The sequence below is a fragment of the Grammomys surdaster genome, unplaced genomic scaffold (assembly GCF_004785775.1).
Source record: "Grammomys surdaster isolate TR1022 unplaced genomic scaffold, NIH_TR_1.0 126124, whole genome shotgun sequence".
NCBI classification, from domain to species: domain Eukaryota; kingdom Metazoa; phylum Chordata; class Mammalia; order Rodentia; family Muridae; genus Grammomys; species Grammomys surdaster.
This window is the reverse complement of record NW_021620932.1, coordinates 1615348-1633529: the sequence shown is the minus strand read 5'-3', so window position 1 is coordinate 1633529 and position 18182 is coordinate 1615348. Positions and strand designations below refer to the sequence as shown.

General features: G+C 38.4%; 1 protein-coding gene across 4 annotated transcripts in view; it reads left to right on the top strand.

Annotated features, from left to right (window-relative positions):
* Nucleotides 1–18182, top strand: part of Pibf1 (progesterone immunomodulatory binding factor 1) — a 148099-nt gene that overhangs the window by 44381 nt on the left and 85536 nt on the right. For all 4 annotated transcript variants that reach the window (XM_028756571.1, XM_028756572.1, XM_028756570.1 and 1 more), the window contains exon 10: nucleotides 4122–4220. In XM_028756571.1, coding sequence (XP_028612404.1) covers nucleotides 4122–4220 — 99 coding nt within the window. The remainder of the gene's footprint in view (nucleotides 1–4121; nucleotides 4221–18182) is intronic.

Genomic DNA, 18182 nt, shown 5'->3' with positions numbered 1-18182 from the left:
TTTGTATGAAAGGTCCAGAGGCTTCAGTGTCATTGCTTCTTAAGCAATACAATACAACTTACAATTTACATGATGTAACATTGTATTGATCCTTTTGAGTAAGTTAAAGATTGCATTTTGTAGTCACAGTTTTAGCATTCTTGGGTCTAGGTATGCTGGGGCTCAGGTTGGAGGGATGGAGCCAGTAGAGGATGTTCAAACCCAAGCTCTTAAAGATACTGAAAGACTTTTCTATATAAAATGTTTATTACATTAGCCAGTTGACAGCTCCTGACATCTTTCAATGTCTCTAATTACATTTTGTTACATTTAGTTTGTTTTTTTAGAATCTTAGCCCCATTAGTTTATACATGCTATAGATAGCCTCTGTCAATTTTTCAAGTTTCTCCTTTGAGGAACATTTGAATCCCTGCTATTTGTTCTGTAATTATATTTATTACATCATCTAATGTATTTAACATTTGGAAATGGATTATTCATTAATTATGTGGAAGTTACTGTTTTATCTGTATCAGGGATGCAGTGCATCTAGTGTTTGGTCAAACCGGTCTAATTTTAAAAGAGCATGGACACTGTGGGCCATAGAAACAAATGCATAATATGTTTGCAATTCTTTTGAGCCTCATTCTGATTTGACATCAATTTGCACCATGATCTAATCATGCAGCACAAATCTCATAATGACAGAATATCCTAAGGGGGAAATACCTATGAAAGAAAGGAGTCCTGAGAAAGGAACATAGTGTGATTCTGAGCATAGCATCTGGATAGAAAGTAGATTTACACTCAGGCTCTACAGTGTACTTTAAGGTGTGACCTTGGACTGAGTCCTTTTATTTCAATACTGAAACATATTTGCAAAATGGAAGTGATACAACTTATGATTGATAGAGTTGTGACAAGTTACTATTTTATTTACTTTTCTCATTCATTCCAGTGACTAAATACCTGACAAGAAATGATTTAAGGGAGGCTGTATTCTGCCTTATTGTTCAAAGGGATCATTCTGTCATGGTGGGAAGACATGGCAGCAGGCAGGAGATGGACATAGTCATCACTTTCCATTGGTGTGATAAGGCATCATAAGTAAGGCAACTGATAGATGAAAGACTTGCCTTGGGACACATAGTGTCAGAGGGTTAGAGTCCATGTCCCATGGCTGGGGGCAAGGCAGCAGGCATGGCACTGGATAGTAGCTGAGAACTTACTTTTTTGATATGAAAGTTGGAAGCTGAGAGAGCTTACTGGTTGAAACTTCAAAGCCTCCCTGCAGTGGCATACTTCCTCCACCAAGGCCACTCCTAATCCTTCCTAAACAGTTTGGCCAAATGGGGATCAAGTATTCACACAAAGAGCCCGTGGTGTTGAAAAACCAAAGGGGAAAAAAAAAAAAGAGCCCATGGTGGCCATTCTAATTCAAACCACCACAGCATGGAAGCAAGACTATGAGGCTTGGTTGTCACTGTGTATCTGCCTTCAAGAAGCATGCAGCAAACAGGAACTAGGGCTAGGTTTTATAGCTACCCAGCAATCTACTTCCTATAGCTAGCCTACACCTCCTAAGTTCCACAGTCTTCCCAAACAGTGCAACTAGCTCGCTACCAAGTGTTCAAACACATGAGTATGGGGACATTTCACAGTGAACCATAACAAATACTATATATGAAGTACCTAGAACAGCTCCTAATGTATGGTAAACACTGTATGCTTACTGTCAATATTGTTGTCAATCAAAGACTATATCCAATTTATCTCTCTCAAACTTAATTTGAAGAATGTCAATTGATAATACTTAAAGAAGTATAAAGTATGTTGGTTGTAGACTAGCTATGGAAGGTATAACAGCCAAGGAAGAGAACAAAATTACATGGAAATCTTACCTACAGACACCCAGGGGGAAAGACTAGTGGGAAAAGCCTGGGCCTGTGGAACTTTGCCCTGCTTACTTTGGTCTTGTCTTTCAGAATTGTTTTGGTTGTTTATCCTTTAGGTTCCTTATATGTATGGCACTTGTTAGAAAATGTCTCCTTCCTTCGCTTATTCCCATTACTACATTGAAGAATAGTTACCTCCTCTTCTGTGTGCCCTTGGAATTTTGTTTATGCATTATAATAGCTCCCAGTTTGCTGGATAATGCAGACTGACTATGACAAAATGTACGGTTATTCTATAGTCATGACTCTTTTTATTTGATTCTCTGTGGCTTGGCTTTATTTCTAATGCTTGTTGTGACTAGAAAGGAAGTATACTTAATCTGTGAGGCTTCTCCATCTACAACTTAAACATTCATATTCGAGTACTGCCAGTGTGACCCACTTGGAATTCCGCTCCTTAAATCATATTTAAAATAATGAGGCTATTTTTAGAAAGGAGAATTGGAACTAATTTGTGATTTACTGGCTAAAATATGTAGGTCATCTTAGATTAAAAATAGATAATGTTTAAGATACTTAGAATATTGTGTTCTCTAAAATTTATTTTTCATGTTTTGTTTGGTTTAATAATAGAATAGTTTTTAAGGTCATTGTAATCATGATGACACCAAAAAATAATTTTGTAATAGCTACTTAAAGCAATTCTGTTTACAAAATAACATAAAATATTGTTACTGTTTTTTGACAAGAGTGACCTTTACATCGATTTTTCAAACTATTTTATTTGTGGCTCATAAACTTTGGCTAATGACTCTTCTCTAGTGGTTGGTGTGTTTGAAATGTTAAATAGCTACTCAACCACTGTGCAAAACAGCTGCACTGAGTATGGGTAAGCAAGTGTGATCACTAGGCTTTTTTATCTAGTGTATATCACACACATGTACTCAAAGCATGTGAGTTTCCATGGCTTACTACTGATGTTTGTATGAATTATAGACCAAATCCTAGTATCAGGGCCATCTCTTTATGAGAAATGCTGTGGTGTGAGGTAAGAGGCATGGGCTGCAGGGTAGATGTGCACTCTATGTCCCAAGGCCACTATACACACTCCTTATACTTCACTGGACTGCACTGTAGACACTATGTGAGCAAATCATCCATGTTAGGTCCTATGTTTCTCAATATTACAACTCTTTTAAGGAAGTAGAGGTTTTTTTAGGTTAAGTGACTAAAATAAGCTTAGGTTTTTTAGTTTTGTTGATTTGTTTGTTTGTTGACCCCAAGTTTCATCTATATTAAAACATGAAGAGCATTGGATATAAGAAGCTCATGCCTGGTTGTATTATATCCTACATACTCCCTGTTGTTACCTTCTCCCATTGGAGTACTCTCCTTAGCTGCAGCCTTGCCAGCAGCTTTGGTTCCTGCTGTCATCATATCCTGGATGATGTATGTAACGGTGTGGGTTCATATTCCTTTAGCTAAACATGAATATTAACCATCATCTCAGTGGTACTCCATGTAGCCATTCTTGGAGACACACTGACTTATGACCAACTAAAATTCTGCCACATGGCCATACCACCCAGACTCTGCCCCATCTCCCATGGTCTCAGAAGCTGAGCAGGTTAGGCCAGGTTAGTACTTGGATGGAAGCATGCCACTCTGGTCCCAAAGCACTGTTCTCCAGTGGCAGTTTCCAGTCTACCATGTGTATAGCTTGCATATAATCTATTCTCGCGAGCCCTCTCTCCTTTCTCTCTTGTACTCCTAATTCATCAACCTTTCTGTATTATCTTTTCTTGCACAATGTTAACAGCTGTTCTTTTGTCAGTTTTCAGACTTCATTCTCAGCTCTGATTTCTGGCCATATATCCTTTACTTAAAGTATTTCATAAAGCATTTATTATCTGCCGTAAACCTCAGTTTTCTTGTGGATATTACACCTACTTTATTGGCTTATGGTAAGAATAAAATGAGATAAATACATATATACTCTGTTTAACCTACCCCTCAACCCATGAGGAAAAAAGCTATGAAGAAATATTCTGGGGAGGCAGTTATGATTCCAACTGGCGTTCTCCATAAGTAATTAAAAGTAACTGCAATCTAATATCTAACTCAGCTCTGTTTAGAATACTGTCCAAACCATCACTAATCTCTGCTAAGTCCTAAGCAAATGTATGAATCTTTGAAAGATAGATGCTTATGCATTTAAAACAACTGAGATGCATGTTTGAATTTTAGAAATCTCCGTGAAGCAAGGGATAATGCTCTCGCTGAAAAGAACCGTGCAGTGACAGCAGAAAAAGATGCTCTAGAAAAGCACGAGCAGCTCCTAGACAGGTAAGAAGCAAAGAAAAGTGCTAAACTTCAAATTCCTCAGTGATTATTCCCCCTTGTGCTTTCTTTAATGCCAGCTGTAATAGAGCATGCCTGTAATTCCAGCACTGAAGCAGGAGGATGGCTGGGAGTTGGAGGCCAGGCTACCTCCTGTCTCAAAAAATTAGTATGTAGGGTGTATGTGTGTCTGTGTGTACTCATGTGTGCATGCGTGTGTGTGTGTGTGTGTGTGTGTGTGTGTGTGTGTGTAATAGAAATATGGTTTTCATTTTAGTTGTAATATAATTTAAAGGCGTGTTGTTTTCTTAGTTAAGTCATTCCAGAGAGTTCCTATACCCTTTCAGTTCATCTTATCTACTGCCCACAAGTGTCAGCAGACTTCTGATTTCTATTGCTGTCATCAGCCTTGTTCTTCCTGGACTGAACATCAGTAGAATCATACATTGTTCACTCTTGGATCTGATTCCTTGACTCAGCGTGTGTGGTGTATCCATTCTGATACAGAGCACTCCTGATTACTTCTGTGTTAACATAGTCTCCTATTGGTAAATATTGGGGATATTGGGGTTGTGAATATGTTTACTCAAGTTTAGTGTATGTTAGGTTCATGTTTTTCTATCTGGTAGACACCTAGAAGTAGAATTGCCAGTCATAGACATTTTCTTTTAAAAAAATGTGTGAAACTTACTGCAAAGCAATTGTACCATTGTATACTCCCCAAATCATTGTCAAACTCTGTGTGTTCTTGGCAGGTTTTGTAGGGAAGGTGGAGAGAATACTTTGTCTTCAGTTACCCAAGTTAGGTGGATACTTATTTTTATTAGTCCAATGAAAAGGAAGTAAATGACAAACATGAAGTTAAACGATCATTCCTTGGTTAAGAAACTAACTCTAAATGCTAAATAATTTGACTACATGTAGAGTAAGGAATGGGTCTTTTTACTTTCTTAAACTTTTATTTTGAAATAATTTTAGACAGAAGAGTTGATGAAATAGTATAGAAAGCTTACATTTGCTTCTCACATAATGATAAGACTGTGATATTAAGCTCAGTCTTTTCCTATATTGATAAATAAAACCCAACAAATGGATTTGCAGTTGTCTTTCTTTTTTAAAAAATTGTTTATTCATGTATACAAATATACCATTGCTGTCTTCAGACACACCAGAGGAGGGCATCACATCCCATTACAGATGGTTGTGAGCCACCATGTGGTTGCTGGGAATTGAACTCAGGACCTCTCGAAGAGGAGTCAGTGCTCTTAACCACTGAGCCATCTCTCCAGCCCACAATTGTCTTTTTTAAAAAGTTCAGATCTCACTATGTTACCCAGACTAGCCTCAAAGTCTTCGACTTCAATGATCTTCCTGCCTCAGCCTTCCGAGTAGCTAAGACTAGAGGCACTTGCCTTTATGCCTGGCCCCTTATTTGTAAATTTAAGCAATGTATGCAACTAAAATTTGGGCCATGGATATAGTTTAGTGGAAGAGCATTTGAAAATCCCCGCTTTGGATCCACAGCTCTAGGAGAAAACAAAACCACAACAATAACAACAAAAGCATGCTTAAAATGTTGCTATAAAGCAGAGATGGATAATAGACACTGAACTACAGTTGGGATCTAGGAGATTTGTGATTTGTTGGTCTTTTGAGAAGCTGAGCGAATTTTAATAGGACTATATATAAGAACATGGGCTTGGGTCCTGGAAGTTCAAGTGCCAGAGTTATGGGCTTAAAGGTGATGGAAGAACATGGCAGTGGTGGGTTCTGTCTGGAGCCAATCATGTCAGCTAGAGAACGTGCTTTGTAATGATCTTTCCTTCAGACCCCTGCTAGGATCTTAGCACTCAAACTTAAGACGAGGATACCTTCAGAAGAGAATGACCGAAACTGGGAGAATTCAAAGAGAGCTTTTAGTGCGAAATTCAGACTGTCCTTAGATATTTGAATGATTGACATATGAAAGCTGGTTTTTATTCCTGACAACCTGAAGCACCTAATTGGAGACTACTGGGTAAGTGCTATTAATAAGAATAAAGAAACACTTTCCAGTGTGGCTCTTCAGAATGCTCTATCAATAAGATGATGATGCATTCAGGCAGAATGAATGCATGAGGACTAAGGCTTCAGAGATGTGAAGGTCACTGCTCTGAAATCTTAAGTATACTATGGTTTTTTACTTACTAAGTACTTCACTCAATATCCATACATGAAGTCCCCCTCCCCTTTTTTCATCTGTAGTTATCTGTGACAATTGCTTCTGAGAATGATACATTGGTTAAATTTCCACATAAAGCAGTGATAACTCACCCATTTTGCCATTTTGACAGTATCATTTTAAGGATCAACACATTGTTGTCTTTTTTTTTTTTTTCCAAAAACCTGAAAGTTAGGAATAGGGATTAAAAAGGATGCTTTGGGGGTTGGGGATTTAGCTCAGTGGTAGAGTGCCTGCCTAGCAAGTGCAAGGCCCTGGGATCTGTCCTCAGCTCTGGAGCAGAGGGGCAGGGAGGATCCTTTCATCTATGATCTTGTCACCATGAATGCTGGCTTTCGAGTTGGGAATGAACCTACGTGGTTGAGTTTGTATTTAGTGTGAGGCCTTGGGCTTCATCTAACAAGGCACTAGTACATTAATATATGTGTATATGTGTACTCAAGTTACTGAAAGTTTTACTGTAGATTCCTAGATGCCTGACCTAAGATACTTCGGCATACTTTATATTTTTTTATTTTGTAACCCTGGGGCACTGAACCCAGGACTGTGTGTCTAAGAAATGGGCACTTCACCAATATGGCATACTCCTAGCTATTTTTGTATTATTAAGTGTAGTAAAATACAAAGGTAAAACATTTTTTCCATTCTTCAGAGATTGGCTTTTAATGTCTAAATATATAATTCTGGCTTTCTTTTTATCCAAATAAGAATAAACAAAATGTGTTTTAATCTTTATTTTGAATGTGATATTCCTGAATCTTGTTTAAGTCAAGCATCTGACATGCATATATACAATTTTTCAGTCACATATAATTAGTATCATCATTTCCTCTTATGTGAGATTTTATCAAATGCCTCATTTTATGGTTAAACAATACATGTTATTATATTTTAAAAAATAAGGAAGCAGTGTGTGTGCCATTTTTAAATATGAATGTAAAAGACTTTCTACCCAAAGACTTTAACTTCCTATAACAGTCTTTTCTTAGGTATATAAAACCTAAGTATGTCCCAATTTCTAGCATAATAAAGTCTCTAAAAATAAGTAACAATTACCCAAAACTTGAGAACATGAGCAGGGCATTAGTTCACATTCTATTGCTTTAAGTCTCTGTGAACTTTGAGGGTTCTTCCCACCAGAAAGAAATTCTGGAACTCAGTCAACATGAGTATTACAAAAATTGAATGCCCTGTTTGGGGATTCTTCATTTGAAGCTATAATGTAAGTGTACAATTCAGAATTTTATAACTTGTGTTATAAATATTTTCAGCTGTAGTTTATCTTATTTTAAAAATATTTTTTGTATGGGTATGATGGCATACCTTGTAATCCTAGCACCTGCAAGGCAGAAGCAGGAGAATCAAGAGTTCAAGACTGTCCTCAGCTACATAACAAGTTTGACAAATGACCCACCCAAGAGACAAAAGACACGATCTTAAAAAGTAAAAATAAGGGGTGGGGGGAATTTGTGTTTTGAGCATCTAGTTTAAAAATATTTTCTGCTTAAAAGTATTTTCAAAGAACTATTATTCTGGAATGTTCTCAGCCCTGTCCCACAAGTTCTCTGATAATGGTCGAATTTGTGGCACCATTTTTACTAGTGATAGAGTATATAGCCAAGTTGGTGATCAGAGTAACATTTATACCTTACTGAACTAGTTTAAAAGTTGTTAGTATAGCTAGGCATATGTGCGAGCCTAGCATGGTGGAAGACAAAGGCAGGATTGTGAGTTTCAGAATAACCTCGGACCACATGCAATACCTGTTTCAAAAAACAAGCAAATCAAGCTCAGCAGTTGAATGGAAACAACCCCATTTCCCAAGAGAAAAATGTTAGGTGTACCCTCATTCGCCTCGCTTCCTTTTCCTGTGTGCTGTAGACTGGAGAAGCCTCCACCTAGCTGTCTTTTAATCTGTGCTACGTTTCAGCAAGGAAATGTCTGGGGCTTACAGATGAACCTTGTAGAATGAAGCCTATGGAAATATGAAATACAAGTGGGAATATATCCAAACTTTGTTTTGTATGAAATGAACCTTTTTATTTATATTATTTGCAATTCTCATGGTTTACAAAGTAATTGACATGATTTGTTTTAAATGCAGAAATTGCTAATCTGTGTTTCTTCCTTGAAGACACAAGAGACACTAACATTTTGTTAAGTATATATTCACATTTTGTTAAATGAAATCATTAGTGCAAACATCTTTTATTCTCATGTATGTGATTGTCCTCGTGGAGGCTTACTGCCTCAGTCTGCTAACCCAGGCCTAGTCCTGGAAGCTTCTAGCCTCCATAAAATCTTAACTAGGCCTAGAATGTTTTCAGCCTCTGAAACTTGTTCCTGAATAAACTCACCCATTCTAGATCTTTCTGAACTCAGGCTGGCTGGTTCAACTCAGCTGTTCTGGCTAATAACTCCCCTCCCAGCTGACTGATTCAATCTGGCTCTTCTCTCCGACTCTGATGTTTGCTCTGCTTGACTACAAACTAACTCTAGCAATCTGTTCTAATCTTCTGGCTGCTTCTCATTCTCTGGCTTGGTCTGTCTCGGCAACCTGTCTTGTACAAGTGTCCCAGTAAAACTGCCTCTTAAGTAGCTTCCTTTCTTTCTGCACTGCCCCTTAACTAGATTCCCTTTCCTCTCTCTTCTCCTGAGAGTTGCACATATCCTATTCTGACAAATCTTTCTCTGATTTATCACTTTGTCTGCCACTCATTTAGACATCACTTTCAAACGTGGATGTTTCCTTCTACAAGCTAACTTCACCTTCATTCTTTGGGATTAAAGGTGTGTACTAAAGGTGTATCAGAAGGTTTAAAGATGTGTACTAAGGGCTGAGCCACACTACAACTAGGAATTGGTTTTTCCAGTAAACTATACAATCTCAGGCTTCACCATGTGATCAAATACCTGCAACACATTAGTGTCTGAATTTCTTGTTTACTCTTTGATAACATTTTTCATTGCTGAGTCAATCACTTTCATCAGTTTCTGGACGTTTATAAGATTTATTTTTGTTACTTGATTCTGTTATCATTCAGTCTTTTTCTCTCTTAGGTCTGGCATGTTCATATTTAAGAGACCATCTCCTATTTTTTTCTCAAATTTCCTCTAGGCTCTTAAGCTGCTAATTTATTTGACATATATTTATTTAGACAAAGGTAGGTCTCAGTCTGGATTCATTACTTTCTAAGTTAGCACACAGGATTCAGTTTCTTCCCAGTAAAGGCTTCAGAATCCGTGGTAATATAGTGAACGTGAAAGCATTAAGATATGTCATGACCTGATGAAGAATATCTGTTCCTTTTCCTCATGTTCTCTCTCTTCGTTATGAGGCATGAGTCTCAACAGTGACCCTGGAGTCCTCTAACTCTCACAGGTACTTCTCGCCTGTGCCTGAGGTCATAAATCAACAGTACTGCTTGTAAGTTTACCTCCCACATTCACGGCTAAAAGAACATGTCTGGAATTGTTTTCTTGCTTTGCAAGTCAAAAACTATACATGCTCACAGCAATTTGATACCCTTTCTTTTAGACTTTTTTTCTAAAGGACACTGAGGTAATTTGCATAGCATTGTATCAGAATTAGTAATTAGCTATTGTTATCACTAACCTAATTCTGTGGGCAACACATACTTGTGCACAAATAGAAATTACAGTTACTTCAGCTTTTGTTACATAAATTGCTGTAAAAATGTTTGCATGCCGTTTCACATTAACCAAATGGCTGTCACTCTCAGATGATGCATTTCTACATGCATGCATATATATAATCATTAGTAGTATAAAAACTATAACACCCTAAAATTAACCAGACCTGGTCTATTCATCGAAATGGCCTTCCTTTTACACAGACTGCTGCACTTCCTATAACCTGCAGTCGAGTATATGACTGTAAGAGATTAACTTGCTCTTGTTTCTAATCCTGGGACAGGGGCTAGGAGGATATTACAGTAACTTCCATCCTTTTATGAATACACATGGTTAGAAGAAAACCTGATTAACAGATTAAGGATGACCCTTGATAATATCAGGGTGTTGAGAATTCCCAACAATGAATGATGATTTTTGTCTAATTCTTTTTTTTTTTTTAGGTTTTAAGATTTTGAAATTAAAATACAATTAGGTATTTATCTCCTTTTCTCCCTTCAACCTCTCCTGTATCTCCTCACTCCCTTGCTTTCTCTCAAAATCATATCTCTATTTTCTTTGCTATTGTTATATATGTCAATGCATAAATACCTAAATACAACCTGCTCAGTCCATCTATTGTTTCTTGTATATATGTTATTTAAAGGCTGACACTTTGTATTGATTACCAATTAGGGGATTGATTCCTGGCGATGGCACTTTCCATAGTTGCCTGCAGTCCTTTGTTTAGGATTAGGGCACCTTGAGATTTCCCTCTGTTAGCATGCCTATTGTCATCCTTGTACAAGTCTTTACAATTAGGCCGGTGGGGTAGGGATATAGTTCCCTTGTTAAAACACCTTGTACCTACACACAAGAAGCTCCAAGTTTAATTCAAAAGCCCAGGTGTGTTGGAGCATGCTTGTAATGCCTGGAATCCCAGCTCTAAGGAAATTGCAGACAAGAAAAGACATTCAAGGTCATCCTTGGCTATCAGGTACAAGAACAGCTTAGACTACAGGAGACCTATTTTAAAAAAAAAAGCATGGACGAATAAGACCTGGGTCCTACCATTCTGCTTTACCATTCTTCCTATAGTTTTTAGTGTTGCATTTCTGATTATCTCAGCTCTTCCAGGAAGTTATATAAGTTGTACAGACTTTGCTGCATTAGCATTCTCTTCTCCAAGTCTTCCTCTCCAACCCCAAAGCCTGCCTGTAAACACACACATTCATGTGCTTCTGCAGTTTATTACTGAGTCATTTCAGAATAGGCTGTATTGAATGTGTTTATCTCTTCAGGGTGTATTTCTTAAGAAAAGAAATGTTCTTACAGAACTCCAAAAACATATTTTAATACAAGAACATTTGTAGTGATGTGCTTACAGCAATGCTTTTTATGTTTTTATCCATTATCTCAATAATGTTCTTTCATAGTACCATTAAAAAAAAATTAATCACACATAGATCAGAAGACAGTTTCTAGCATCGTTCTTTTCTTCCTGCAGGAAGGTTCTAGGCATGGTGCTCAGTGCCCTTATCCACTGAGTCACTCACTGTCCTCATATGGTATAGGCTGCAGCCTGACAACCTGTCATTCTTTCCTCCCTCCTCTGCCTTCTTTAGTCTCAAATTCTTCTTTATCTTGATTCTTTACCTTTCCCATTTTGCTTTCATGGCATTTGGTTCATTTTCATTTAATGTTATAGGTATTTCATTTAATGTAATGTATAGGTATTGTGTAATGTTAAAGGTATTCCAAAGACATAAAAGCATTATAGGTATTCTGTTGGGCTCTTCTACTCACCTTTAGTGCTGTAAGGTACAATCAACAATGGTTGAAACTTGGTGGTACCTTGTGTCTCATAACTGATTTAGCTGCTCAACAAGCATTCTCACCTGGATGCTTATCTGGAACTTTGCTCAGGCACTTGAAGAACAAACTGGTAATTCACAACTACTATTTCCCATGCTCACCTTCCATATCATTGATTAAAACAACAAATCTTTATCGATACCTAATACTATGACCCAGGTGCTATGCTACAGTATTGTACGCTTATGGGTACATTAGCAAGATCATCATTGCTAAGAGCTGGATTAAGGATATAAAAACAGTTATATAATTGCTTGACTATAATTGTTAAGTTTGGTAATTACTCTGAGTTAAATTGTTTAATAACAAATTATGGTGGAGGCAAGGGGGTACCATGATTGGGTAGAGAAAGAAAGGCCCTCTCTGACACTTGAGTGTAACAACCATACCATGTAAATTCTAATTTTTAAATATATCTAATTGTGTCCTACCTTTTAATCTTAAATAGCACTATGTTAGTTCAACCTCCATTTTCTTTTTCCTAAGTGAATTATCTCTTTAAACTATGTCTCTGCTTTTAGCTCAGGCCTCTGGGCTCATACTCTACACAGATAGCTAAGAATGCTAACTGTGCTGTTGAACAAACAACATCCACACTGCTTAGCTTTTGCAGCCATCCAAGGACTCTGAGCCTTCCAATCTCTTGCTGCTTTTGACTCTCCCAAATCTTCCATAACAGCATACGCTCTGCCTTTGCAGTGCTTGCTATTCCACCTGGTAGATGTTTCTAAGGAAAAACCTTTTTCCCTTATGCACATGGCTTGCCATTTATCTACTAGGCAAATAGATGTCCTTTCTTTTATTAAGGGTGAACCCAATGATAATCTATCATATCTTAAATTTCATTCAGAAATATTTAAGAGTCCTAGAGTGTTTGTTTTGTTTCCGAGACAGGTTTTCTCTGTATAGCCCTGGCTGTCCCAGAACTCTCTCTGTAGACCAGGCTGACCTCAAACTTAAGAGATCTGTGTGTCTCTTCCTCCCAAGTGCTGGGATTAAAGGCGTGCGCCAGCAGGGCTTGGCTCATGGGAGCTTTTTATATTTATATTTTTCTGTGTTTCAGAGGACATTCCTTTACCTATATTCATCAGTCTGAGTGAATGAAGACTCCCATAGGAAGGGTGAGAATCCATTCCTTTCAGTGTTCTCCAAATTCTCCTCTCGTGCCTTTTCCTCACATACACAGCTTGGGAGCACTGTACCTTACCAGTCTTGAGAAGATTTTGATTATCCTCCTCAAACATTTGTATCAGAACAAGTGCCACTCCTAGTCTCCAAAATGTTGAAGAATGAATTCTGAAGACCTTTATAAAATATTTTATTGCTTTTAATCATGCGTATGTATATGGATATATGTGTCATTGCCCATGGAGGCTAGAGATGTTGGGTCCTTTGGAGTTGGAGTCACAGGTGATTGTGAGCTGTCTGGTACAGGAACTAGGATTCAAACTCAGGTCCTCTGCAAAAGTAGTGCATGCTCCCAGCACTGAACCATATGTCCAACCTCCACCATTCATTCAGTCCTAACAAACTAGTTGTACTTCTTTGTGAAATATTAGATAGGATGTCCTGGGAATATGCTTCAATCCAAACTTGGTGTCAAGATTTAAAGACAGGTGTGCTACACCTGGAATCCTAACAGTCAAGTGGAAATGGGTCCTGGGATTCAAGGCCAGCTTGAATTGCATAATTCAAAGCCAGCCTAATGGAATCCTGTCTTCAAAAAAATAAGCAAATGAGAAGGAAATAAATACTTCTGTTTGACACATGGACGATAGCATTTTAGGTTAGAGCAGTAAATGTAAATTTCCAGAGAAGCTTGGTCAGTAAATAGATACATCAGGAATGATGGTACTAGTGGTTCAGCGTATTCAGACTTCTTGTTTGACTTTCAGCCAGTCTGTAGTTTAGGTCAGCTGTGCTATATCTTGTTTTCACTGTACACAATGCGTAGGAAGGATAGTTCTTTTTTCTGCTTCTATACATTAACAAACTTGCTTTCAGTAAACTAGGTACCATACATTCCTGTAGCCAGTCTTGAGATTCACTCTTAGCACTCCAGGTAACCCCCATGGGAAGAAGTGTGAAAGTGTGTGGTACATTCATATATGAGCACATGTTCATGCACAGTTTGCCATATGTGTGTGCTCATGTAGAAACCAGAAGTAGTCTTCAATCAGAGAAATTATCTTTATCACCTAGTTCGTGAGACAGGCCTCTGGCTGCATCTGAAGTTTCCCATTTCAACTAGACTGGCTGGCCAGCACACCCAGGATGCACCTGTGTCCCCAGCCACTGAGTGCGAGAGTTCCAGGTGTACCCTCACACCTGGCTGTTACATGGTACTGGGGATCTGAACTCGGGCCCTTACACTTGCACAGTAGCCTTGTTAGCCATTAAGCTATCAACTTCCCCAGCCTCCTAGAACCTCCTAGGCCTCTTAGAAATTTGGGAAGACATTTTGTGGCATTTTTCATATCTATACTATATGGGCCAGAATAACAAAATGACAAGTTTACCTACATCAGAAACTAAGGAAACCTTCACGGTGATATAAATTTCAAAGATTTTCTTCAGACCCATTGTCACCAGTATCGTGATGAAGATGGGGAATTCTACAGTTGATTCCAGGCTGATCTGAAACCTGAGACACTTCTCCTTAGCCTCCACAATTCTGGGACAACAGATGTGTGACACTGTACCATATAGAAGAAACTCTGTGTGTGTACACAAGTGGAGAGCAAAGGTTGCTGTCAGATGTCCTCCTCACTTGCTTCTCTACCCTGTTTTTGAGACAAGGTTGCTCTCTTGCTGGAGCTCACTGGTTAGACCATCTGGCCGATGAGTTCCAGGGATCCTCCTGTTTCTGTCCCTTCAGCACTGAAATTATAGTACACCACTATATGCAATTTGACCTGGAATTGGAAGTACAGCCAAGGGAGAGCTTTAATTCCTCCTGCACCTTCTGCCTTCCTGAGGGCTAGAATTCTAAGTGTGTCCCATCATGGTTAGCTCAGAAGAAGAAAGATCTTTTTGTTTTGTTTTGTTTTTCGAGACAGGTTTTCTCTGTGCAGCCCTGGCTGTCCTAGAACTCACTCTGTAGACCAGGCTGGCCTCGAACTCATAAATCCACCTGCCTCTGCCTCCTAAGTGCTGGGATTACAGGCGTGTGCCACCACTGCCCAGCTAAGAAAAAAGATCTTAAGGGGACTTTTACATTTATTTGTGTACATGGCTCACATGTGTGCTCACACAAGTACATACACTGGCACAGTGCACATGTGGAAATTAAAGGATAACTGCAGAAATTTGATTTTCCTTCCACCATATGGACTGCAAACATCAAACCTAGTTCATCAGATATGGTGATAATTCCCTTTATCCATGTGGCCACCTCACAGCCCTAGAAGTTCTTAAAATGTCCCTATGAATAGAGCTGAAGAAATAGCTCAGTGGTTCCACAAACTTGCTGGTCTTTCAGGGTGCCTGTGTTTGGTTCCCAGTAACCACACTAGACAGCTTACAGCTGCTTGTAACTCCCAATGACCTCTCATGGCAGACACACACATATACATAGTATACACATATCAATAAAAATTCTTAAGTCATTAAAATGTGTGGGTGGGATACACCAGTGCCTTCTAAATTAACAGTCCAGTATGAGTTTCCAGTTGCAGAGAGACTCTCTCTGTGCCTGTCTCATTCCCTCTTGCTATTTGGGGATAAGTGTGTACCTGGCTAAAATTACTTCCAATCAGAGATTAGTGAATGGTGATAGATGTATCAGAGAAAGACAAGTCTAAAAGACAAATTTGTTCATTTATTTGGATATAGACTCAAACAGTAATCTTTTTTAATTAAAAGAATTAACATGGTTAATACAAAACCTATAAGAGATGAGAAAAATTTTTTGAAAGATTTCTTTTGGAAACCAAAAAAAATGGATTATAATATGGTCACAACTAAAAAATTTTTAAGAAAGCGCAAGGTGCATGAAGCTAATAACCGAGCAATAGAACAAGATAGGGGAGAAATCCCTGACGATGTAAGATACATAGCATAGAAGGATCATGGTGCAATCTTAAAAGTAATGAAAGAGAGATCATGGGGTTGGGGAGGGCAGGAAACCAGATCGGTAATGGAAAGATGCTATAAACACAAAGTACAAGTAAGAGGAGCAAGGGAGGAACTCAAGCAGAGGAAAGGCAGTAGACATAGGGATTAAGCAGGATATGTCCGTGTTTAGAAAGCCAAGGTACAAAGTGGAAACAAACGCAATCAAATGAAAGACGGAAAATCTATTACCTGGTTCTGCAGTAGGAAGTGAAGGACTGTGGGGCATTGAGCAGAAGACAGCAAACAGTCATTTTGGGTCTCAAGCGTGAATGTTAGGGAACAGTAGTGAAGTGCCTGGCTGTGTAAGCCCTTCACTAAGAAAACAAATCTGGTCGTGTGAGTTTTCCTCCATAGTCCTCTCTGTTTATTTCTAGCGGTGTTTTTTGACCATCCAGTTTGAGCTAAGCACTGTTTCCAGGCACTAGGAATTTGGGTTCAACAAAATGAAAGGGTCTTTGTCTTCATAACAACGTTTCTATGGTGCAAATCAGAAAATATACAAATAAGCAGTATGCAAACACCAATATTTAAAACAGACTGTAATTCAGAGAAGTTTATACACTGAGTGATGAGAAGGGACCAGTTAGTGAGGACTTAGGATGCCAATTACCCTGAAAACCCTGTTTGAAATTGTAATTCACCAATCACAGGAAGTATTGTAGAACCCATAAATCAAAATGTCAAGCATGAAAGAACAGGCAGTGAACTTTGAATATAAAATAAACTCTAACTACCATTATTACAATATATATAAAAGTTAATCTTAATTGGTAAGGATGATGTATAATATCAGCATATTAATTTAATGTAAGTAGAGACAAATACAAATTGGAACTAAACTTAGAGACTCGATAGCAAAAGAAAATGACATTTATATATAATGTCTATAATATTACATATCAAATAGTTACAATAATAATTATGTTTTAAGTATATCATAGTCTGATAGTTAGTCTAATCAGCTTGATACAGTCTTGAATCACCCAAGAGACTCTCAGTGAAGAACTGTCTAGATCAGGTTTCCTACAAACGTGTCTGTGGAGATTATCATAATTGTGCTAACTGGATTGAAAAAGCCTCTCCCCTGTTAGTGGAAAAATCCCCTAAGTTAGGGATCCTGAACTGTCTACGAGTGAAGAGCTTGAGCTGAGGGCGAGCATGTATGTCAACTTATTGATCTCTGGACTATGAACTGCTTGTTTCCAACCTGGGCTGGTTCCAACTTTTTTTTTTTTCAGTCTGATGGTTCCCTACCGCTGGGAGGTCACTTTATTGATGTGAGACTTAGTGTGGACACCTCATCTTTGTAGCCCACAACAGCCTAGAACTCTTAGACCCAGTGATCCTCCTGCCATGTGCCACCCAACCTGGGTGCTCTTGACTATGGGCGTGCTGTGACTAGCTGCTTCAAGTCATGCCATCTTGACTGCGTTGCAGTGATGGACTATAGCCTACATATTTAACATACAGCCAAAAGAGAATGAGGGGAAGCAAGGCCAGATCTTATCATAAATGACAGCTAATAAAGCATCCAGCAAAGACTTTTTTTTAAATCCAGAAAGACTGTACATAACTTTTCTAACAATTTTAAATGTGACACACTTACTAGGTATCTGTGGGAAAGAAATGCAGCTTGAGTAAGAAACTATTCTTTCATGTCCATGACTTAGATCATTAGCAATGACTTAGTTTAAGAGGCAGAAATAATGCAGGTTATAAAGCTGTTCTAAAATTACTTAATAGTATTTGTTTTAAAATAATTATTTGGGGAATTAGAATTTCTAGTAACAATAGTATGCATTAAAGTCTACTCAAGTGAGGCCTAAAATCATTCTCAGCACTTGCCAACCATGGAAGATACTATAGATTTGAGCCCAGCACTTCCAAAAGGCAAGCAGGAAAGTGGGTCCTTATATGCCTGATATTCAAGAGGGGGGAAACGAAGGAAGAATGGAGGAAGGAAATAGAAGGAGAAGAGGAGGAGGAGGAGGAGGAGGAGGAGGAGGAGGAGGAGAAAGAAAAGAAAGGAAGGAAGAAAGGAAGGAGAGAGAGAAAGAAGGAAAGAGAGGAAGGGAGGAGAGGGAGAGAGGGAGAGGGGGAGAGGGGGAGAGAGAGAGAGAGAG